The following is a 25668-nucleotide window of genomic DNA, read 5'->3' as shown; positions in this document are numbered from 1 at the left end:
GAGAAGACAGTGACAGTGACTTCTTGTTAATACAAAGCTTACCAAATTACAAAAGAAATCTAATTCTTAGTAATGTTGTGCTTCTCAGTTTCACGAAAATCTTTGCTTGCCACCCACCTTCTAAATTCTTAAGACATTTAAAGTACCTGTATGCTGAGTTCATGTGGTTTACTCTCTGACATATGAGACCAGGTTATTCACAGGTCATATTTTTGAGATTTCCCCTGCAACCGTAAGGATAAGAAATATTACATTTACATGAAAGGTAAGAATCTAATGCGACTTCTTGACTTGAGGAGCTGGAACTTTAAGAAAACCATAACTTTTCACGTTCCCATGATAAAATACATAAATTGGCAACAGTAAAGTTGGAAGAAATTAAAAAGTAGTTTAGGAAAGGGGATAGAGGACTGGAGGGTCCCATGCATGTTGTAAACAGTTCTCTCCGTTTGTTCAATGTGTATACTTAGACTGTTAGGGTTCAGAAGTTCTTCATTTTTGTATTGCTTAGTTTAACAGAACAAAACGTCTATTGCGTAGAGATTACAATCAAATGTACTCTGCTTAGGGAAGCCCTCCAACTTTTATAGCTCTGTTTGCAATTTTACTCATTTCCGAGACATTCGCTGGTCTGCTTGGGAGATTTAGTAATTCAGCTTTGTATCATGCTTTCAATACTGCTTTATTCTTTATTTAAAAGTAGGTCTTACTCATCTTCTAATACCAAATACTGTTTTCAAGGGCTCTCAGTTCTGATGGCTTAGTCAAAGCACTTTCTTTTGTTCAGCTATGGTACGAAGAAGAAAGATTGCATCAATATCCTGCTCCGAAATTATCCTAAAGGATGGGGGCCTATTTCAGGAAGCAGTCGTCCGTCTTGAGAGTGAGTGGACGCTTTGGGTCCCTGCGGGCCAGCAGTGGGAGCCAGAGGATTCGGACTGAGTGCCCAGCAGGACTGGGCTCTTCAGGGTGCGGGATTGTGTTGCTGTAGGGCTGACCATAAAGCCAGAAGCTAGTTCCCGATGAGGTTTTAATTTATGATTTATTTATTACAGACTTCTTTGATAAAAGGAGGTGCTGTACCTTTAAGTAGCACATGCAGTCTAACCATCAACAGGCATCTTTTGCAAGCTGCTTTAGCCTGTTTCTCCAATCATGCCTGCCTAAGTCAATAACGCACTGCCAAACCTCCTCGTGCATTAAAGGTTACCTTTTAGCTTGTTCCATGAATCAGAGCAGATGCATAACTTGGCAGTGACCATTTCTGTCCCTCCCCTTCTTTGCTTTATACTGACTGCAGCCCCCCAGCTCCTTGCGGGCTGAGCCCCCTCCCCCAGCAGGGAGAAGTCATTACATGAAGAGATCAACTTACCAGTTGTCTTCAGAGCAGTGGCTGAGCGCAGAGCTCCTGGTCGTACAGTGAGTGCGAGAGAAAGGGGGAGAGGGAGAAGGAGTCGTACCTAGAAGAACTGAAGGCTGTGTTACTGAGACACAAGTGCATCTGCTAGCTGTTAGTACTTGGCAGAGGGTTTTCTCCTCCAGGGTAGCTCTAACTTTGGGTAATAATGTTTGTCAGCTACCTGATACTAATGTTGCTCTACTTTCAAACAGCAGTGTTAGCAAGACCTGGGGGAGAGGTAAGCAAAGTATGTCAAAAATTACCGTCTCGACAGAGTTTTCTTCCTATCTATTCAAATAGGTTGTGAATTATTTTTATGTTGGTAGAGACTTCAGAATTGCATTGTTTGCTTGATATGTAAAAGGACTGTTTGTTTGTGGTGTTTTTTGGTTGGTTGGTTGGTTTTTAAGCCAGGTTTTTTTAAGGTTGGTTTTTAAGGACTGTAGGTACTAAGGGAAAGTAATTTGAAAGTTAGATTCTTTTAAATTGATATATAATATGTTTTCTGTGAGATGACTGTAATGTGTGAATTTTTCTTTACTAACAGAGAAATAGGATACTCTTTGCAGCAGTAGATGGTAGTGTTAAATTCACATTTTCTACAAAAAAAAAAACAAAACATGCATGATTGAAAAAGTTTTTACTTAGGGTGTATCTTGGGGATGTATGTAAAAACTGCACGTTGCATTATTTTAATAACACTTGTGCAAATACTCAGTATGTGTATTGTTGTTTTAGCAGGGCATGAAGAACATTTTTTTTTTCTTTATGTTTGCCATATCCTTAAAGACAGACTTTATGCATTATTTGTATGAGAAATCTTAAGTAATGGAATAGAACAGCTCTTGCTACACCTTAAAAAGTTGCTACTTGATTTAAAAGAACAGTTTTCCAGATTTTTGTTCTGATCAGAGCAGGCTTTTTTTCAACAGGTTCTTATTTCATACCAAAGCAGAAAAATTCATCTAGTCATTTGTCATTTAGGAAATAATTCATCAAGCATACTACTATGAGATATGCAATATTCCATCTAATGAAGTTAGTGGCAGAAAACACTTCTAGTACCTTTGATATTCATTCTCCCTCATGCTTTCAACTGAAATATTATGTATATTTATGCATTTTGAAGGAATAACTGGGTAGTTCTGTTCCATAATATATCTTCCTTAAGTATATCAACAGCATTACAAAGGAGTAAACTGCAAAGTAAATCTGAAAACAGTTATGTTGCTTTAGAGCTTTGTCTTTTGTTAGCCTTGTCTTTTGTTAGGCTACCTGTTTATGGTAGCTTAATAAAGACCAGAGCAATTACTTTCCCTGGTAGAAGAAATTGGAAGTGAACTGGAAAAAACATCTTGTCTGGCACCGTGTGGTTGTCATTCTCTGTAGCTCATATGCCTGGACATAAGCTGTATTTTGCTTTCAGGGTGTTCTAAAATGTGGAGTTGTAATGGTTATGATTCAAGAAAAATGTCTTTTAAAGAAATCTTGTGCCGACTGTGATCTACTTAAAGGAGAGCAGGGAAATGTTTTCAGCAGAGGCTCAGGGACTTTAAAGTTGTTGATGATCAGAATGACTGGAAGCTGATCATTGCCCTCTAGTTGTCACTGAAGTTTTTAACTTCCTGGTTGATACTGAACACAGAAGATGACAGATGGGCTCACCTTGTCCAGGCTGAGGGACCTTAAATTTTGTGGTGGCTCATATGGAAAATATTTGTCACTACTGCATGCACATGTGGTCTTCAGAGATCCATATAAAGAAAAAAATCTAGAGCAGCAGCAGTGTTGCCTGCCAATTATCCTCGTTAGCAAGTAAAGTAAAAGCAATGCTGTGTTCTTACCTGGAAATGAATTTCTGCAGTAAAAGTGCAATGTGGAATGGTTTAGCACTGTGATCCATATGCCAAGTAGTTTAAACTGTACTGTTCTTGTTAGAATTTCAGCTCGTACAGCAGACAGAATAGAGAAATGGCATACTACTTTATCTTAGATTGTAGGATTTACTAAAGATAGTGAGAAATTTTCTTTTATTATGTTCATATGGCTAATTTTGAAAATTACACAATAAAAAATATGCTGTCTGCTTTTAATACAGTAATTCTTTGTCCTGTATTGTAAGAGACCACCTGATAATCTTGTGCTTTTCCCTGCGTCAGCTGAAGAATCTTGGCTACATAAATATTATTTCTGTAGGAAATTACTCAATTAGGATTTTTCCCGTGCTGGAGAGGCAATGATCTGAGGAGAGGGAAAGTAAGTGAGAAGCCATTTTTAAAAGGAATATGTATTGTAGTTTTGTGATCCTTTGAAGTGTTCTATTTACTTCTTTGAATATTTTAATGGATTTATAGGTTTATGTTTTTAAAGTTCTCATAAAAGTGTCAGTTTGTGATAGATTAGAAAGTCATTGAGAAGTTGCTTTTCTTGCCAGCCTGTTCTCTCCTTGATATAATGCTAATATACATTAACCATTCTGGAAACAAAAAAATTACAAAAATGAAGATGTTAAATTTTTACCCTAATGATTCTCAAAACTTGATCTAATGTGTGTATAATTCTATTTGATTTTCTTTTGGTTTTGAGTTAATGAATGGCTTAGCATGAAGTCAGTGGAACTGCATTGCATCACTTTTCCGTTTAGGAGGGAAATACGGTTGTATGGCTTTACAAGTTAGCCCATGTTTGCACTGGCTGACAGCGAAATTTTTTTATGTGCTTTTTAGGAAATAAGCATGACTTGCTTCAGCCATAGCTGGAAGCACCAACTGGTATCTGCTTTTGTGGTCAACCTTGCTAAATGGTCAGAGTCCAGTTTCTTTCTCTCTGGGATGTTCAGGAGCAGTTGTCTTCATCAGCAGATCGTACATCTGTCTTTTGTGTCTGAGAAAGAGCTAAGGCTTAGTTGGCATCAAATGGGAAACCTGGGTGATAAGGAATTTCAAAATAAAGATAAAGCAGGGCAAATGGAATACTATGCAGAATGTGTAAGGCTTAACTTCTAATTGCAAAACAGTACTTAATGAAGGTTTCCTCCTCCCCACTTCTTATCTGGTGGTTTTGAGTCGTCTGTAGCATGAAGATCATTGGTTCAAATAGATTCATTGAATCTTATAAATCTTGGAGCAACTGGAGAGTCTTGCTGAGGAATAGCCAATCTGTGTATTCCTAGCATATTCTGTGTTTCTTAGCTCACAAGTGAATGAGCAGTTACATCACACTTGGTTTAAATCATCAATCTTCACTCATTTCCTCACAGGTAGCCTTTTAAATATTATTTTCTAAGTATACTTGATAGATACCTGTATTTTGAGAAGAGAATTTCACTTTCCTTTAGATTTCAGTTATTTCAACTCAATTCTCTTCCCACTGTAGTAGGGTTGTTGCTTTTTTAAGCTTGTGTATATTAGCCTTGAATTAGTAATATTATTTCAATAGGTGTTGGTGAAGCTATGCAAATCTACTGAAGTCACCTGCCTGGCCTCTTCAAGATCCTCTTACCCCAAAACAGGGCCAAATTGTACATTATTGAGTTTTGTTTGTATTCTTTGCCAGCAGCATTAAAAAAAAAAAAATCAGTTTATCTGACAAAGCATGTGGATTCTAAAAATAATGAAAAAGAAGTAGCCTCACATGTGAAGTAAGTGTTGATCTGTTTTTTAATGTGGCAAAAAATCATAATCTGATCATAAAAATACGTGATACTTGAACAAACAAAGAGCTTTCAGTGAGTTTAAGTGAACAGTGAATGCAGCATTTTATTTATCACAGACATGAAATCCTTCCCTTTGGAATTTGGGCATAGAGTGAAAACATCAAGTTCTACCTGGTAAAATGCATAAGGGAGTCTGAGTAAGTTGAGTCTGAATCTTTGTATTCTTCAGAATCTGCTGGTTCTGATTAGCGTCCTATGGGTTGATACCTGAAATAGTGCTGTTTTACACAGTGTCCCAAGTTGCAAGACTAGGAATAAATACACAGAAATGCAAATGACCCTGTTCTCATGAGCTCATGTCCATTTTGGCTTTGATGTGACTGTCTACTCTGCAGTATGCAGCTTGGCCAAAATCAGAGAAGCAAAGTGAATTTGTCAGCATTTTAAAGGAGCCTTCACTTCTGAACAGGTTCAGATATCATAGTCAGAAATGCAACCCACTGCAGAAATTCAACCCATTGCAAGAAATGTCAGGACAGTTAAGTAGTCCAAAGGATTTTTAACTGAAAAGTTGGTTAAAGAGATGAATGACAAACTTTAGAAGATTCAATTCAGGCATTAATCTGAACTGTATGCACAAGCTACAATCCCACCTGCAACCAGTAGATGATGTTCCCTTTCTGGCCCAAAGAAGATGTACTAATGAGTTGCATGAAAATTATTATTATTTTTTAAACTATCTTTAAAGGTGAACTGATTTTTATTCTTTCCTAATAATAGGTAGATTGTTTTGGTTTCAGAAGAGACTAAAGAGAATTCTTATTAGGCCTGAACCAGTTCTCCCATTCCTAATTATTATCTTTCCTACTTTGTTAAAGAGGTGTGATCCTCATTGTAAACTTGAAGTTATGATTTTTCTTTTAAAACTCTGTGTGCATGCATGTGTATATATATGCATGTATATAATTCTGTGCTGTACCGGGCTCTGGAAAAAAAACACGTTCATAGAGCATTGAAGAAGAAACTTTCTGGGTACGTACGTGTAGCTGCATCTAGAATTCTTCCCTGAGTGACTGACCTGTTCCTGAGGTGGCCGGGGAGAAAAGCACATCCCTGCTTTGTTACTTACTTTCCATGTAGCAGAGTACAGATAGAGCTTTTCCTTGCTGATGTCAGAAATACACTTAAGCAAGAAGGGGAAAAAAAAAAAGCAACTTGACGTCATGGCCCTTTTGACACTGCTTCCTGAATATTTTGTTCTTGCCAATGAAGAACTTGCTTTCTTCTCACTTGTTGGAATAAAGTTTCTTACCTTACTTGGTGGAACCTTCTGCCGTCATACGGTACAACATCATGCGTGTGTGGCAAATGGTGTGTACTCATGAAGGGGCATTGGGAGACAGTTAATCAGTAAGTCAAACAAGAGCAAGCTGATGAATTTTTAGTGCATTTTTGGTTTTAGAGGTCAAGGCAGTTCTCAGTAAGAACAACTTTCAGATATGTTTGACAAATCAACCTTTCCAGATCCTCAGTGGTGGTGTATCTCAGCAGTGTCCAAAAGAAGCTCTCCATGGCTTGGAAATGAATGAGTTAACCTACATCTGCTCCGTCACCAGGCTGCAGTTACTTATACAACGTCATCAGTTACAGGCAGGGAACACATTATAGGACCCAATAAAACAGGCTTTTCCATCTCTGACTTTCATTGGGCCAGCACGTAAGAAAGCAAACATAATTTCTCCCACTCACATGCTGACAAAAACCATTTCTCATCTTGGTACCTGAGTATTCCCAAATGCAAGCCAGGATTAATAGGGCTTCCACTGATTCTCCTGAGAAATTGATATGTCACTTTGACAACATTTTCCCATAAAAATCACCCATAACCCCTCTGTTATGAAGCATGGGAATGTTAGAGAGCCTTTGTGGGTTGGTAACTAAGGGGGGATCGAACTACTTGGATAGTTGTTTGTTACTTGGATTTACTTTAAAATTACACTATGCTGAGTTAGAAAAAACAGATGGTAATTTACATATGGCAGTAATTGCTGACATCACCAGTTTAACATCTGAAAGCGAGATGTTTTGTAGGTGAAAAATAATCCTGTCAAGTAAATATCCACAGACATAGCCAAATTATAAGAATATGCTCCGAGTATTGCTGTAGCTCTAAGTGCTACAGAACAAGTTTAATTGACCTCTGGCATACTTGCCTCAGTCTTGCTAGCTTTGTATTTCGGTTGCAGCTGCAGTAGTAGTAACACAACCCTATTTTGCTTTAAAAACTTGGATGTAAACTTGGTGTAGTAGGACATTCTCTTGAAAGTTAATTACGTTGTGGCAACAGTGTCACTAAGTGTACTCTTTCACACTTTGTGATTATGGAGAAAAAATGCTCTTTCAGTTGTCTTCCCAAGATTCCTGTAGGACTTCTAGTTCTTCCTATATTGCACATTTTCACCTACTCCTGTGGGAAAGATGGGCTGAAATATGAACAGTTGTAGGTACTGGTAGAGGTCTGTAAGGATACCTCCTAAGCAACTCGCAGATCGTAGGCCTAGATCCACAGTCTTTTAAAAGTCTTTGCGCTCTGGTTCCGGATATACGGGCTTTCTTGATTGATCTAAAAGACAGAGGGCTAGAGTAATTCCCACTTTAGTTCCTGCATCATGCTCAGTCCTACCACAGTTGAGCTAAATTAAATAAGTCATTAGCAAATAAATGGTTATGTGTGACGGATGAGCTAATTTGTTTCTTACACAAGGTTTGTAGACCACTTTCTGGAAAGCTGTTCTAGAAACTCGCTGGAATTCTTATTAGATAGACATATATTTTCAAGCATTTATCTTGAATATTATGCCTGGAAAAAATGTTTTGCCTAGGGACTAAGAGTCTACAAAACACTTCCTTTATCATAGTTTATTATCAGTATCAGTTCTGTTCATTTACTTGCTTTAGATTTTTCTCATCACCTTTTGCTTTGTAAAGTAATAATTCACTTAAAATTGAATGGTAATGAAAGTATTTTTATCACTGAAATATATATTTATTTTTTCAGGCATAGCCAGTGTATTTTGAATTTCTTCAAATTTTAAAATTTGTTCCAAACATGCTAACTGTATAAATGGAGCAATGAATTTAGGGGGCAGGTAATTTATGTTAGGATATACTGAAAGGTATTCAAAAAAAGTGTGTGTGTGTGGGAAATAAAATCTAGCAAGGTAAAATAAGTCTTTGTAATTGCTTTTAGGTCAGAACAGTTATTGTATAAATAGCTCTTTCTTCTAAAGAAGACTTCTTTGGTTTTCCTATCTCTTCTTGGTAATGTTGTAAGGCTCTGATTTCTTTTTTAAATGCTCTAATGTATAATAGGTGCACAGGAATGTGTTCCAAGACTCATAAAATTTTTAATTAAAAGAGTGGAAGGTCTTGTAAACTCCTGGTGGTTGCTTTTAAGTAGTATCACTTCTTAAAACACTTTTTTTGTTGTTTTTCAGCCTCTGAGTTTATCTTTCAATTTGTGTACAGCACTGTTACATTTTGCATGTGGATGATGTACACGTTTTAAGGAGACGAGTTTATTAATAGATTTACCCAGCCTCTTACCATCATGACTCTTCTGGAAATGAGACCTGGCACACAAAAGAGGCTGTGCTAAGTAACTAAACAAACTCCCTGCTGTTAATGTCAAGACTGTAATTTTGCTACAAGCTTTCCTGCAGGTATACTGCTGCAGATAGATTACTAGCAGTGCTCACAGAGCAGTGCTCAGAGCCTCTGAGTCAAGGGTTGAAGGGAATTATGCAGTGATCAGGAACCTAAAGCAAATTTTCACTGCTTGATTGAAAGACATGGGACAGAAAGGGCCTGGCATCTGTGACATATATCCCTATCCCTACTTGATCTATGGCTTGCTTGATTGTTCCTTGCATATCACTTATTATTCATCACTGCCAAAAGGGCAAGAGCAGGGATCAAACATCATCCACCAGTGTGTTTAAGGACCCAAAGGCACCAACACAGCAATTATATCACTGACAGCAGCTACATTGCTTCTGTTTAAAGACCCTTTCTAAATGAGATACATGAAAGTGGAGCACGAGAGATTATTAAATTAAAGGTTTGCCTGTGTATGTGATTGCCTGAAGCTGTCAGTCTGTTTCTTCATGGGTTAGAAGTATTACTTTCCCAGAGTGTGGGTTGTGAGGAAGGTTTTATCAGGAGACAGAACTTTTTGACAAATTTCCACTCCCACTTGTTTGGCAGACGCAGAGGAGTGAGGTGAATTTGGAGTCAATAAATTAATCCTTCCACCCATAACTGCTTTTTGACTACAGCATAATGGTTGCTTCCATTTTTCATGTCATTTCTTCCCAAGATACCGGTGCGTAGGGGTGCGGGGAAAGGAAAGCTTTAACATTTTGAACTTAAAGGTAAATCCTTTTGCTGTTAAGATATATCAGTTAGAAACCACTTCTTCCACTGAAAGTGTAAAAGGTTTTTATAACTGTTTTCTGAAAAGATATTGACTAATTTGTAATTCACTGCAAATAAAGGATAATATAGCAGGAAAAAAAGAAAGCAAGAATTGCTGCCTTGCTCCTTGAAAGTTGAAATTATAGAAGCAATGGCAAAAACATGTGGAAATGCTGCATTTTAATCCCAAGCAGTTAATAGATTTAACAGAAGAGTTTACCCCCTCTAAGGATCTAATTTTTCTTTTGTAATTTAGATTGTATGTTTTTCTTTTACCCCTTGTGTGATGCCATGATGCCTGCATCCTGCCTCCTTTCCACCCCTCCAAAAAAAAAAAAAAAAAAAAAGATTGAGGAAATACAGTCCAAGTTAAAGCTGTGAGACATGAGGTGTTTTACAGGTTAGCAGTTACGATACTTTGCATTGCTTGTACTGTTTTAATGTAATAATTTCAGTATAATTTCAAAATGAGTAGCAATTAACTGCTGATGAGACAACAAAAACCTTTCATAAGCATTCAGTGTATGGAGGGTATTTTAACATCTGTACATGAATAGAGCATTTGAAACATGTGCTGGACTCTTGCTTGTAAGTACTTGAAAGCTGAGATTTATTTAGTGCTCGAATGAGCAGGTGATAGTGAAGTATTCTAGCCAGGGGCACCAACTGTTTTGATGTTAGCTATGAGCCAATATCCTCTAGAAAGCACAAGGACACAGAATAACTATATAAATGACATTTCTTACTTCCTCATTAAATTGAAATTTTTTTGCTGAAATACTAGAAATACAGTAAAGCCAGTCTATTGAACTGAAAACAGTTTTAAATATTTGCTTGTACATTTTGATACTGAGCATCTCAGGCAAGCATGTTCTTGGTGTTGTGGAGGAGAAGTAATAAGGGGCATTGTAGCCCCACGCAGTTAAGGTTAGTGCATACATACCCTGCTGATTACAGAGGAGGTGACGGTAATGTCACTCACTCTGTGGCTGCACCTCATCCTTCTGAAATTTTCAGGTACTCAGGGAATTCTTCACTATTTCAAGTTTTAACTGTTCAGCGTTATCCTTTAGGCTGCCTGATAGAGACCACACTAAGCAATGGTAACGTGTTGTATTCGTTGAGATGCTGGGTTACTGGTGATACGATGGCTCTTGGAAGATCGATGCATTACCAAAGGAACCAGTAATTAAGAATGATCCACACTGTCAGACTGGTCTGAGTGGAAATAAGAAGATACCTAATACATGCAGCTGGCATAGTATGACTGTTGGGGATTACCTCTAGTAAGACCAAGATGGCAGAGACTGGGTTGTGTCCAGTCTTTTCTTCCTGAATGACTACCGCTTTCAGTTATCAGATGAGAGCCAGAAATACCGAGTGACAAGGAATAACACGATTCTTTATTCGTGATGATAGAAATCCATTCCTAGCCACATAAAAATGTCTAATAAATAAGCAAAGCAATGTGTAGTGTTCAAATAAAGCTAAAAAATCATAAGAATTATTAAGAAAAGAACTGAAAGATTAGTGGTCTTACTTTTACGTGTACTAACTTCACATAGCTGTGTCAATACAGCGAGGCTTTAAAGGAACATTTATCTGAGTGAGAATCAGGCCAGGAATCTTATTAAATACTGTTCTACTTTCTTCTTTGTTCTCACTCCTAACAAACTGTAAAAAGATCATACTATTTATTTAGTCTAAAGGTGATAATAAATGTCATTTGTTAAGCTGTGTTTTGTTGTTGTTGTTGTTTTGTGTGCTTGTTTTTGGCTTTAGTAGCTGATACATGAAGTTGATACACTAATTTTAATTTTATCAGTATAACTGCAGCATGTTCTGCTTGTGAAAAAAGAACTATCTAATACTATTACCGTTTTCCCAAAGGCAGTTTTAGGAAAGAAGAATCTGGAAATACATTTACAAGACAAGATACTGAAAAAGTAGGAGTTACTTGGAAAAATGTAATACTTTTTTCCATGTTGTCAGAAGTCAGTATTGTGATGCAGAGAAGTCCATTAGTTCGTGGAAAGAATGACAGTTGGTGTAGTTCCAGCCGTCCATGCAACCGTTCATTTCAGGAATTGATTGAGAGCAGATGAGATCAAAAGTTAACATCTGCAGCTGTTTTCTGCTGCTAAATAAGCACTAGAGAGCTGGTGAAGCGGTATTTTAGTGAAGGAGAAGCACTTCAGAACTCACAGAGTGAATTTCATTGCTTACAGCGCTATTGCGCTGCTTTTGCTCAAGTTTCAGGACTGGCTTTTTCTCTGTTAAAGGGAAAGCTGGGATTATCTAGCAAGCAAGTTAAAATTAGTAGAACTGTCACATTTCCCTTTAAAGGATAAGTTACTTCTTGGATAACAGACTAATGCTGCTATAAAATGCTATTACTGCTTCGCCTCTGAAGGAAATTTCTACTTTATCAGAAACAACACAGCAAAAATTTCAAAAGTAAGAAGTGGACAGTGACTGTTGCTTAAAACATTGTTTGCATTAAGAGGATTTATGAATCTGTAGGAAATCTGTAGGAAAGAAAGGAAAGGACATGAAAACCAATCAGCCTTGTGGAACCTATTGGAGACTATTAGGGAGACATTGCTGGGCAGCAAAAGGGGAGGATCAACACTGTGAATGTTGAGGTGAAGGCTTGGCTCAGCTGAAGATGGTGAAAGCCAAATTTTCACTGATTTAAAACTGTCATAATGAGGTTTCATTCTAAGTGACTCAGATTTTAGGAAAGATCCTGCCTGCCTTGATCAGATGCAAATCTTCTTATATTCACTGTAAAACTATATGTACAGCAGCTGAGTTGTAAATCCATTGGTTGAGAGGATCTGGAAATAAATGAGGTATCCTGCAACATTAAGAAGGAAAAAACATCTGGTGTGATGCATATTGCTGCTGGCATCCAAAAAAGAGCTAACTAAGCTTTGTGCAAGCCATTTTAAGATTTAGAATGGCAGTGCTAAAATTCAGGAGCAACGAAGTCCCTTTTTTATTCAAAGCACTACTCATAATAGTGTTTTAGCCTAACAAGTTTTGAAATGTCTGTCTAACTGTAAAACGCGGTCAAAAGGTGGAGACTGGTGAATGGCTGTGTGTAATCCAAGGAGAGTCCAGGCATGTGCCGTGCGCCGGTTAATCGTGCACGGCTCTGCCTGGCTAACAGCCTTCCACCAACTGGCTGGAGAATCTGGCTCCCGTGTTTCAGTCATGAAACCAGTCTCCCAGAGAGTTAGGTTGTAAGCTGCATGAATATTTGATTAGTAATACTGCACGTGGGAAAAGTGCTATTTCAGCTTTATTGTGCCTCTTTTTCCAGATGTTAAATATTGTTATATAATTGAATTGCTGTATGTGCCATCACTGGTGGTTAGTGTAAATGTTCACGTCTTCTGTCCGTACTGTATGTGATGAAGTCTTTGTGTCTGGCTTCAAAGGGCTTGTAAAAGCTGGGGCTCTCAGGCCAAGGCAAAGAGCAAAAGCAGTATTTACCAGGTCTGCATTTAAGAAAATTAAAAATATGTGATTATGTCCTAGCACTCTGTGGCATTACAGCAATTACCACAGTATTAGTCCTGTTTTCCTTTTTTGGATATACCTTTTTACCTATTTTTTTTTTTTTAATCTCTGTCCAACGTGCAAAGGATCTGCATGTTTAAAGGAGAAGATTGTGTCAGTGTTCTGAAGGTCTTGCTGTTAGGTAGCCAGAACAGTTAGAGTAACTACTGAAGATGAACATTTTTAATTTTCAGTATCAGCAGTGATTAAAAATGAAACAATATACCCCTGAAGTTTTGATACCCTTTTACCAGAGACATGCCCTGTTCAGCAAAGTACTTGAATATGTTCCGGGCTTCAGGCATGTGAGAAGTTCCCTTGAAATCACATGCATGAGCTTCTTGCCCAGGTCGGACCATAGCAAGCGTTGCTTTTTGCTGGAGATGATTGCAATTTCTACACAAAGTAATGCAGCCTTGTTTCCAGCTGTGTTAAGACCACGCTGTTACTGGCAACTATGGAAAAGTTAGGAATAAAATTCCTAAGAGTTGGTAGGGCTTACAAGCATGATAGTGATGGATTTTCTATGTGTGTATTTCTTACACAGTGTCTTAAGATCCAGATGTTGTGGTAAATGACATCTGCAGACATGTGAGGCTTTGGAAAAATGGTTTAGATAAAAAGTTCCTCCTGGTGCAGATATCAGGAAGATATCAGATATCAGGATTTTATTTTATTTTTTGCAGGTAAATAGTGCTGAGATTAATAATGAGGACTTTGTTAAGATGGACTTTATAGTAAGGTTTTAAAATAGTCATTGCATCTGTTCTCCCTTTTTTTGTTGTTGTTGTTGGTTAGTTGCTTTGCTATGTTTTTTTGTTTAAGTGAAAATAAAAGACAATTATTTGTTTTCTCACCAAATAATACAAATAATAATAGAGTTTTGTCTCAAAGCTACTTGAAATTTTATGTTTGGGAGAAAAAATGATTCAATCAGAATTCAGTATTTCAGTATGAATAATATCAAATAATCAAGTTCTAACTGAAGACAAGGTTAATTAGTTCTGTTGTTTTGACAATTATTTATACATCGACTGTCAGTCCATAGTAGAAGCAAAACTGTTTGTCCATACAGGAATCAATGTTCTTTGGCTCCCCATCCAGTGTTAATTTCTGATAGTATAGATAATTTAAATCTAGCCCCCAAAAAGAAATAAACAGGATAGAATGTTTTTCATGAATTTGTCCGGTAGCTTTCCTCAACTTCATAATCTTAGTATTGTAAAATAACTGTTGCTGTCATGAAATTACTCCTTTTATTCTTATATCACCCAACCGCTTCCCAGGGAGGGGGGAAGTTTTCAATGACTTGCTTTATGTCTATGAAAATATTAAGCCTGTGTCTTAGAGACCAGGGGATATCTGAGTAGCAAAGTCAATATATTATTCACTCACTGAATTTTCAAACTTACAGATATGAAGATGTAGTTTTTTTGTTTTGTTTTGTTTTATTAGATCAGAAATGTTTGAATGGTAATTATCTGATGACTACAGACCTCTGAGAGCCCATTGCTTGGACACTTCAGAGGGTTGCAGTGATGATGTAAAAGGAGTAAAAAGTCTTCTGGAGTTGTGGTGAATTATTTTTTTAAGACTCAGATCTTCTGAGGACAAGTATCAAAATTCAGAGCACTATTCAGCCAATAAGAATTTTATTTAGGCATATATTCAATTTATACAGTTTACTTCCCTAAAAATTTTGGATTCAGTTTTCCATTGTTAATGGTTTTATAGGCAAGCAGGCTAATTGCAGAGATACTTTCTTTGGTGCAATAAATACCAGTGGCTTTTTTCTTCCTGTGAAATTTGCTTAAAGCTTGAATCAAAATTTTGCATTTTAATTTACTAACAGCATGGTTTTCATTAGAAATATAGGGTATGTAAATGAAAATTAAATGAAGCCTTCGTATTTTTTATACTTGGGTAGGTGTTTTCTTCCTAGAATGTATTCGTCATACAGATGGATTACTACAGTGCTAAACAGAGATTCCTCGTAGCAGGAGGCATCATCCTCTACAAAGAAAGGAGAGCCACAATCCTTACAGCTTTCTTGTATTGTTTGCATGTGGCTGTTGTGGTCAGGCATCATACCTGATCATTTATTTCAAAACAGATTCTTCAAATAAACATAAGTAATGTGTTGATCCTAGTAACATCAATCAAATGAAGTTCGGTGGGTGTTTTTTAAGGGTTCAGATAGTACTGAGAAGATTAAATGTAACTAGGTTTTGTACATGGTTAGAATAGAATGTGTTCTGGTTAATAATGGAAGCACTTTTATAAGTATGTACTGATAATGTCTATTACATTTGTCAAATTTGGTAAAACTTACGATATTTGTGTTCAGATTATTGATTTATATCTACTTTTAAATAGAATAGTTAAAGTACTTGGAATGCACACAAGCAATTAAGCCCTAAAAGTGTGAAGTAATGCTGTGATATTTAGATAAGCCTAGCAATTTTTCTCAACTAATATATGTAAGAAGTCTCATACTCATTTGATCCAAACAGATCATATTTTGCTGGAGGTCTTTTGTTTGAATGTTTGCCTATGGAGATGTTTACTTAGAGATATTCTTTCCTCATGTATTTTTCCATTTTGTGTAACTTTGTGTGCAAATAATGGTCTTCTGAGTTTGAAGACGTTTAAACCGTGAAGAATTATTGTAATTGTGATACAGTCATTCTAGAAAATGAGTAACAGCTTTTTCTATTGAAAACCTATCTTACCAATGTATTTAGATGTACATATAAATGCTAGCATTTAGTGTTTTTGTGGTCTCTTTGCTTTTAATCAGAACATACCGTTCAGACAAAAAAGCTGTTTTCCACCCATTTTTCCATGAGTTGTTATTGATGAAGCATCCTCAATGTGCTGTTGGTATTTATTGTGTCCCTGACACCAGTGAATAGGAGCATGCACTTCTGGTTTCAGTTGTATTTTATACCATCTTCTGGACAGTAAAAGTAATGTAATGTTGCATCTCAGGTATACACGATTTTTGATGAACTGCAGACTTGATGTGCATTTGCGTATGTGTAGGTTGTGTAAAAACCAAACTACAGAGAGCAGTTTGTGATAGTCACATCAAGAATTGTTGAATCTTATCAGACATATGAGTTGATTGCTTTAGAAGTTCAGTAGTTCTCTTTTTCTTGGATTGCTTTGGTTTTGGTTTGGTTTTGGCTTTTTAAAATTTGTTTGTTTTTGTTGTTGCTCTTTTTTCTTGGTTTGTTTTTCTTTTCTACCTCTATTCGGTGGAATGGTTGCTACTCTAGGGATTTGTTCATTTTTTTCAGATAAAATATAAACTGTGGAAACCTTATAATTCATGGTCAGTGGTCAAAATAAACTTCATGTCCTTGAAGCTCTAAAAAATGTAACTAATTTTTCTTTCTTTTACTTTTAAGTGTTTTTACTGTTTTGTCTGGACAAAAAGTAGAAGCATTAATGGTCATGTTGGAATGTAGGATTAAAATTATCCTTGTGGGTAAGCATGTCCAACTTTCTGTTGCAGGCCACCTTATCTTATGGTGTTTCTTCTAAATCTGACAAGTTCCATCATAGTTCCTTTTTCTTGCTTTCTGTCCTTTAAGGTTCTGAGATAAGTAGTTAAATTTAGGAATATGCATATGTTTTGAAATTAAACTATGGAACTTGGATAGTCAGAGTAGTTGACAAGTTCACAGAAAATATCCATCGTCATGAAAACCTGTCCAAGGACATTTGAGTTTTCCATTTAAAAATTGGAATAATTTTGGAAACAGTTTTAAAATAGAAAGTAGGCAAAAGGGCAAGCTTCTGATATATTTATTTTTTTATTTGGAATGTCATCAGAATTGTTTTGCAAGCTGTAGTTTCCTCCTGACAATGCATTAGGTTCTAGTTACCTGTTTCAGTTTTGATAGTGCAGTCTGACCCTGATGTAAGGGGTCTTTCCCATTACACTCTTCTATTGTCTAATTAGGTAGACACTTCAAATGAAGCTCTTCTGAAGTTGTGAGAATCAGAACAGTTCAGTTCTGTGTGGATTCACTAACAGAAGTAAGATTGAAGCTCACCTGTCGTCGCCTTCTGACAAGCAGCACCAGAAGGATCACTTTATTTTACATTATCTCCTGTTATCAAAAACTGTGGTGCTTGTCTCAAATGTAAAGGTAATCCAGTAAAGTTTTCAGTGTGGTAAAACCGGTCAGAGCTATTAGGAACTATTGACTAGTTCCTAGTTGACTAGTTCCTAGTTGACTAGTTCCTAGTTGACTAGTTCCTAACATACTATTGACTAGTTCCTAACATACTGTAGGCTTCTTGTCTGGAGTTTTTGGTCTTGAGAGGTAGGAAATGCTTCATAGTGTCTGACTAGAGTCCCCTAAGTAATGCTCAGCACATTAGGACTTAAATTCTGATAAAAATGGGAACAAATGATGGTGCAAAATCATAAATTGTTATTTCTGTCTACAATGGTACATTCAGAATTGAAGGTCTCATAGTATTCCAATATGGAAAAATGAATCAGACTTCAAGCCCAAGAAATATCTTTAAGATTCATGTGAAACAAGCTGAACTCCTGACCTTTCCTGCTGTCACATTTCTCTGCAGATATCTAACTTCTTTCTGGCTAGGACATTGCACATTCCACCCGTGGCGGAGATTTTTGTTGTTTGAGGTAGGGTCAGCTATTGTTAAGACCATTCAATAACTGCTGAATGAAAGAAGCTTTTTGTAAAGTGTCTCTTTATTATATCTGGGCGACTTAGACGTGTCCCACAAGTTTATTGCCTGGCCTTGCTACCAAGGTTATGTGACCTCAATTCCAGTAGCTTTCTTACACTGAAATGGCCTTTAAAAAAAATCATAAGAAAGAAATAATTTTCATAGGTAAGAAACAGCATGTGTACTTTTCAGAGGACTGTTATTATTTGTGAGCAGTAGAGATGTATGAGGCAATGTAAGGTTTCCGTATTCTCTCTCAGAGCAGATGACAGTTTCAGAAGGAGTGAAATACACTGCAATACAAGAACTTTTGGTTTTGCCTAGCCATATGTATTCTTCATTGGTAAACTCCATTTCATGATCTTAACTATGATCCAAAGACAGCTTGCTTTACCTGATTAACTACACTTTTTTTTTTCATCTGCTAAATAGAAAAAACACTGACTTGTTACCTAGTGGAGTACCTACAAAGACAGTTGTATGTAATGACATCCGGAAAATGGTTTCAGTTTTCAAGTCATATGCCACTTACCTCTGCAACATTCTCTTCATCTTGCCAAACTTACCTTCATTTGGGAATCTTGACATAAAACGGAGTCCCAAGCCAAAGGGCAGCATCAAAGTGTCCACAAATGGTCTTAAAAATTGCTGGTGTCACTAATCCCTTTTTAGATATAATGAGGCCCTAAAATTTCTTTTTGAATTGCCTTCATTAATCTGAGTCCTGTGTAACATGGAGAGGCAGACTTTAAATGTCTTTGTTAACATAGCAGGAGGGGTTATTAGAGGTTAATCCCTGAAGCATGACATTTTTTATGCAGCTATAAATTTATTTGTGTATGTTAAAAATACAAATGGTTTAAAGTTCAGCCCTTGCAATCTGTCTGGAGCTTAACTCAATGCACAATCATGGCAGCTTTCCAGAATGTGATTGTGCCAGGCTACAGAGCTGGTTTCTCTGTAGTGGTGGAGCTGAAACCATCTGACTCCACATACTTGGAGCCAGCTTGCTGTTGCAGTTAGGCAGCAGTTGCAGTCAGGTTTCAGTTGTAAGAAAATGCTTTATTACTTCCAAGTTTCCCTTTCAGTGAAGAACACTTAGAAGACCATAAAACTGCGTCTTTCTAAGATCAGTCATTGCAACCTGGTAGAATAGCATCTTTTTTATCTGAAGAGTGAGTGGTTTCCAGTTATGCAAGAGGATGAAGTAGTAATGCTTATTTGTTCTCTGACTTGTTCCCAGTTGCTGTAAGCTTTGTCCCTTCCAAAACGTGGAAGGGTGGAACACATACAGGTGGAAACAGAACTGATGGGAATACCTGCTTGCAGCAGAGCTCAGCACTGCTGCCGGACAGAACAGGAAAAAAGTACCGCAAAAATTTAAATCCACTGACTTTGTAAATTGGCACAAGCTGGTACCTTCTTGCCATCCTGATCTCCCAGGCAAAATCCATCCTCACTGTTTTTGTGTATGGTACATGAGTGTGGTAGTCTGTTTGTGGGACCATCTGACTTCACAGGTTCTGGCCACTTTTGCCAGATTTCCTAGGCAAGTACAGCAGTGGCATCACAACAGGTTACCAAAAGTGCTTCCCTGCCAAATGGAAAGTCAATGTTTGTAAGCTTCTTTCAGATAAATCTGAGGGAAAGAATCCTTTTTGTTCCTTTTACTTGAAAATATTAAGGGTACAAAATAGAGAGATTTTGGTTCACGGAAAACCGGTGTTTGTGTGAGGGTGATGAGAATCTATGCCTGTATGAGAGACCTGAGCTTTTCTGGAAGTATGATTTTGCATCCTGTTGTAAGACTTAGCATCTTTTTTTCTCTCCTAAAGTATAATTAATTTCAGTTCTGATACAGGAATTCCATTTGGATGGCAAAGCTGGATTTTTTTCCTTCCTGTGAGTCATAAAGGACTTGCCGATGGAATATTGTGGGAAATGAAGGAGATCAGGAGGCAGCCTGTGCCCTGGGTCTTGGGAGGGGGAGAGCACTGACTGAGTGATCGTGAGACAGGATTTTGGTTTGGGCAGCTCGTCCATTAATGTAATTTTTGATATTTGGAGCGCAAGCTTTTGTTGCCCCTCCCCTACAGCGAATCTTTCTCACCTTCCGCAGGCTTCTGTTTTGCTGGAGTCAACCAACAACTTTGGTCCTGTGTGCTTGTCCCCCACCTGGGCACTTAATCAGAGGAGGAGCTTTGGTGGAAAGCACAGCTAGTGGAAAGCTGAAAGCACTCTTACAAACCCAGATAGATGGGGTGCCTCCCTTTTCCTGGGGAGGAATAAAAGAATAAATAAAGAAATATAGGAAAAATATTCTTAAAACTTTTAGAGGTCTGTAGATATAACTTCTTCAGATTTGGGCTCAAATTAGGGACTTTCCACCAGTTAGCAAGCCAGTTAATTTCTGTAAAGATCATATGTATGAAGAGCATTGCAGCTCACATAAATCTTTGGAAAAATTCTTACTGTAGTTGATAAACAGGTGAGGAGGCTTTGTCTGTCATAGTTTCTTACAAGCTGGGTGCAAAACAGAGAAGAGGACAGGCAGAAAATTAGTATGCAAGAAATTTGTATCCATTTCCTATTACTTTGTAACTTCTGCTGCCTGGGCAAAGACTGAATACTTTAATCTCCATTCAAGGAGGAAGGGAGAAGTATACTTCTCTGTGATAGAATTAATTTCAGGTGGCAGATTGGGCTCTTTGACATGCATACTGGCAGAACAGAGAAGTTAGGACTTAAAAATTTCAAAAAGCAAAATTTCAGGTATTAACTTTTTTGATAATGGTATGTTATGTGTTCTTATCATTACCTTGTGCTCAAAGCAAGCAAAAAATAAAAAGTTTAATTATTTAATTTATCAAAAGTTGACTTTTATCAGGCTTGGAGTCCAAGTTTAAAAGAAACTGAGAAAGGAGGGGAAGAAAAGCACACAGAAGCAATTTAAAATTCTGTGGAATATTGAAGGTTGGCTGAAATTGGTTGAATCAAACTTATGCAACATTGTAAAATTTTTTCATTCTGCTTCAGTTTATTTTGAACCAATTTTCCATCTTAAACCAATACTGAATGCACAGAGGTGCACATACTTATCTGTGAGAGAGAATATACTTATGCAGGCAAGTGCAAGCATGTTAAGACACCTTGAAGACCCAGCACTGGCGTGTCAAAACAGTGATCCTCTACCTATTAAGTAACAGTGTTGTTTTCTGTGAAGTGCTTCTCTGAACCTAAGTCTTTCTATACATCAGGTATTCTACCCAGTTTTCTAGTGGGGCTGTGAGACACCCTGAAGAAACCGGTATCTCACAGGTTACAACAGGACGCAGGTAAGATGATTTACACAGCTTTAAGCAGAGCTTCCCATTCATGAGATGCCCAGCTCTAAGCAAGCAGAGCTGCACATTTAAGTAATCACCGCCTGCCTTTTTCTAAAGGAGTTTTTGCTCTAGGTCCCAGATCTGTTGTTCATGATTGTGAAGAAAATTGTACTGAAACTGTAACTGCACAAATAATTATTGTCATCCTGGTCACTTATTTCTATTATAGTTGTACAAGCCTTTTCTATTCCCTTTGTCATACGCATTCTACAATGTAATGTAAGTAATATGAAATCACTCAGATGCTCACTTGTAAGTTCTAAAGCAATTTATGATTTTCATGGTTGGAAATGAGCTGCTTACATGCAGCAGTGACTTTCACTCACATTCTCCATAGCTTACAGAGTCACGTATGTTCTGAGCCAAACCCAGCAGTTCTTACCCAGGCAAAACTCCCACTGATTTCACTGGCTTCAGTGGGAGTTTTGCCTAAGTAAAGACTGAAGGATTTGGATCACCAAACTTAGAATATAGTTTTCAACAACCTTGGGTTGAATTGCATGGAAGACAGTGGGTGTTTGAAGGAAAAAGGAAATACACTTCTTTCTACAATAATTTTAGCCGTGTTAGTGCTGAAGTTAAAAGCATTCCTTCTGAGAAAGCCTGGCTTCTAAACTCTGCCAGTGTCTGGGCTGGGGACATTAAGAATTACTTCTGGAATTCTTTGTAGTTTACTGCCAAGTTTAAGGAGATACTCCTTAATGAATTAGAGTAAGTATTGGTATGGTCAGTGCTTTTGTCGTGGTAACAGAATAGATGTTCCGTGAAATATAACAGTGTACTTGCTTTCTCTTGCTTTAAGTTTAAAACAAAGACTTGCCTGTGCAAGTGTCCCATAAACATGAAAATCTTGAACCAAGTCCAGGAAACGTCTAGTTATTTACCCAATACAGTAAATATACAAGAAGTCCATCTTATAATAATTTACTGCTTATAACTTGTTTTAAAAGCTTGTCCAGTAAAATGCAGTTAGAATAGCTTTCCTCATCACAGTGTATACAAGCCAGGTATCTAGGTAAGCATATAGTTTTTTACACAGCACTGCAAAGTAAGTTTTAAATATTACCAAATCAGGATGTTAGTCTTTTATACCTACTTTTCCCTGGTGCCTGTGTAGAAGCAAAATGTAGGGTAGTGGAAAAGCCAGCCTGGAGTACTTACATAGCGGTAATGTAGCGGTAGGATTTTCCTTGCTATTCGTATGGTAGAATCAGCAAGTTCAATACAGAATGGGATGCGAGGCCTGAGTTTGTCATGTGAAATCAGTTTTTGTGTTTTCATGTTCACAGAGTTTGGTGCATCGTAAATGTGGCCTGTTGAAATGTTACTGTAGGCCAAGATGGTGGTTGATAGGAATTGCACGGGAGTGTTTGCTTTTGCAGGAACAGTTTATCTCCTCTCTTTGTTGGTGGTTAGATTAGGTACCACGGTAGCTGTAATATGTGGTATTTCTGCATAGCTTTGGAGAGCAGAATGGAATGTGGAAACAGAATGAGGAAAAGTTGATGAGACCTCATGCTGAACCCTGGCATCCTGAAACCCTGCCTCTGGATCTAAATCCTGTGGTGTATCCTGTGGCCAAAGCTAGGAGGAAGGGAAGTCTGCCAGGGAGGTCTGGAGCCACACAGGACTGTAAGGAGGGGATAGAAGGGCTGGACCTAAACCAGGATAGTTTATTCAGGCCTACAGATTTCATAGTCCCATTTAAACAGTGTACTTCAACCAAAACTCTTCGTTACTGTTACACAGACTTTGAAGATTTTGTGTCAGAACTTCAAAGTGCTGCTAGTTTTGCTCTAGGGTAGAGAATGTAATATGTAGGCTCTTAATTCTAGCATCAGGTTTCCAAAATTCTCTACAACTTTTTTTATACTGAATTTGAGTATGCTTTATATCCAGAATAATAGAGATTGTTCTGTTGGAAATTAATCTTCACATATAGGTAAACAAACCTATGTCATGCTTTCTTTGAATTGTAACTTGAACATGAAGATTTTTGAATAAACAGGTAGTAAGAAACATCGTATATTGATTTTTTTTTTTTTACAGCTTCATATGAAATGGTGGTTGTAATCTGGGATAAATTCTTCAGAAAGAAAATATTTTAAAAGTGATACTGTAGGTACATAAAGAGCTAAATTCTGTAGTCTTCACAGAGGTTCTCAATCCTATGTTCTGTAAGTCTCTGTTCCTTGCATAAACTCTGTGAATTTCCTGGTCAGTGATCTGCTCAGTATAGTGGAGAAGCAGAGAACTACTTTTCCTCCCGTCCCATTAACTATGTGCTCGAATGTCTATTTGGTCTTATGCTACAAAGCACAGGGTGGTGGAAACTGTTTGGCCCTGCTTCATGTTAATTTGCACTGTAGGCCATTTGTTCAGCATCGATAGTGGAATATGGAACCTTCTTGTCTGACATTCTGTCTTTGTAGTCTGACAGGTACAATTGTGCCCACTACAACACCACTCACCCTCACTTCTTGAGCATGAGGGACAACGGCAAAAACTCACCTGCACTGACCCTGCCAAGGCCAGAGAATGTTAAGGCTGTCAGGAAGAATTTTACAATGAAGGATAAATATATCGTGTTGTAACTGTCATTACCACAAGCACTGCTGTGCTTTATCAACGTGAAATAAGAAAAATTGAAGAAATTATAAAAGAACGAGTTTCTTTTAATTATCTTTGAGTTGTCTTCATATATAATACACAAGTTTATAAATGACCTATGCAATTAAAAGCTGAATTGCAGAACAGTAAAATCTAGCATAAAATTTAGACCAATATACAAGCTGTACAGTCAAAAACATTCTGTTCATTACTTCTGTTTTTCATCTACATAGACTCTTAAGCAATAGCTAAAATATAGATGCATATAGGCAGCAGACACTTGAAAAGGTGATGAAGCTGGTCAGTTTCGAATCTCTTGTGAGCCTTGTATGTTATAGGTGGGGAATGGCTGCTGCTTAGGAAATGCAGAGTGAGGTAAGCATATAGGCCTGGCAAGAGTGGAGTATATCTCCACTCAGCAGAAATGCTAAGTGTGTGCAGGTGAGCTTCTTATCTTGCCCAAAGACAACATAGACATAAAGCTAAAAGTTTCTTTCTCTGTCATATTAGAGAAGTATGTGTAATTATCCAGTTGGCTATAGCTTATCAGACTACGTAACCAGAATTTTGGCAATTACCATATAGGAGCTAATATAGCTTAGCAGTGATTATTGAGCAATCATTGATATGCTTTCCTGTATGGAACAGTTAAAACACCTGCAATATGTGGGATACAGTGAGATGACTTACAGACGAGTGCTGCTTTTTATTAGCAGTTGCCATCTATTTTATGCTGTGCAGAGTGGTAACTTTTAACATATTGTTTTATGCAGCTTATCCTTTTGATAGTCTGGTTTACTTTTCATTTCAGATGTGTGCGCACAATGATATTTAAGCTTGTACAACCAGGATGAGGTGGTATATGTATGCTTGCTTCTACGTTAAAGTTTATTTGCAGTATTTAACTCAATTCACTCTAGAGCAGGATTTCTGTTGCAATTTTAAAAACAATACTTGAGAACAGAGAGCATAATAATTTAATTTGTTTGCTACTAGTATCCTACAAAATGCGCTGTAGTTCAAAATTTGAAGTCTTCATGGCATAACATACATACTTCTTCAGTTTGGCCTGCTGTAAAAGAAAACACACAATCTCATTGACAAATACTGGTATTCCTATAATTGAACTGATTCTAGAGAACTGCACAAGCTATAGATTAATTTTGCATTTGGGTGTTAAGAATTTCTTTGTCAGTCAGAGGAATAATGTGGTGTAGAATTGAACCCCCCTCTATTTACATGTAATACATTTTCTGAAATGAGCTTTTCTAAGCAAAGGGAGTTCCCACCATATTCCCAGCAAATTGTATTAACTCCCATGTAAGTAAAACCGGTCTTATTCCTGTATTTGCCTTTTCTGCTAATTTAAAGTAACAAAATACAAGATGCAATTCACTGTTATTTCTTTTTAACAGAAAGGTTCTTATTTGGGATTGCGCAAGTCTCATGTGCCTTAGTCTAAAGCAAGACTTTAGCAGAAAGGCTTCATTATTGCCACTTCCTAGGTTTCTTTAGTGCAAAGAAAGTTTGTCCTGTACTTTTGGATGGTTTTACACATCAAAAATCTCTCCTTCATACTTGTTAATCTTGTATCTTTACAGTTGACCAGTTACAGTATTTTGGCAGGCATTAGAGCAGATTTATAATTTCAGGAAAATCATAATCACATAGTATTTATAAGGAAAGAATTGAATGTTATTTCAAATTCAGAGAGAAGTTGTAGGCAAGTGAATCTTGCCTACAAGATTCTACAAAATCTGATCAGGATACAGAAATTAGATTCTGTCTTCAGCTGGATGCTCCATAAAAGCTTAGATTAACAGTTGTGCTAAAAATGAATTTTAATTCCATTTTTGATG

The 25668-nt window shown here is 37.2% G+C and overlaps 1 protein-coding gene across 8 annotated transcripts in view; it reads left to right on the top strand.

The window, feature by feature from the left end:
* Positions 1 to 25668, top strand: part of THSD4 (thrombospondin type 1 domain containing 4) — a 301256-nt gene that overhangs the window by 180695 nt on the left and 94893 nt on the right. Inside the window, exons 1-2 of one of the 8 annotated variants that reach the window (XM_080608037.1) lie at positions 218 to 1510; positions 1612 to 1637. The exons of 5 other annotated variants lie outside the window; for them this stretch is intronic. Coding sequence is in view for 2 of the 3 variants with exons in the window: in XM_080608034.1 (XP_080464160.1) it covers positions 1566 to 1646 (81 nt within the window). In the remaining variant the exon portion in view is untranslated. Of the gene's footprint in view, positions 1 to 217; positions 1647 to 25668 lie in introns of those variants that run through there. 2 more of the 8 variants (XM_080608035.1, XM_080608034.1) reach the window with 2 other exon arrangements.

The sequence above is a fragment of the Anser brachyrhynchus genome, assembly GCF_964034855.1.
Source record: "Anser brachyrhynchus genome assembly, chromosome: 11".
Classification (NCBI taxonomy): domain Eukaryota; kingdom Metazoa; phylum Chordata; class Aves; order Anseriformes; family Anatidae; genus Anser; species Anser brachyrhynchus.
Note: the sequence above shows the minus strand (reverse complement) of the source record. Positions and strands in the feature narration are given on the sequence as shown.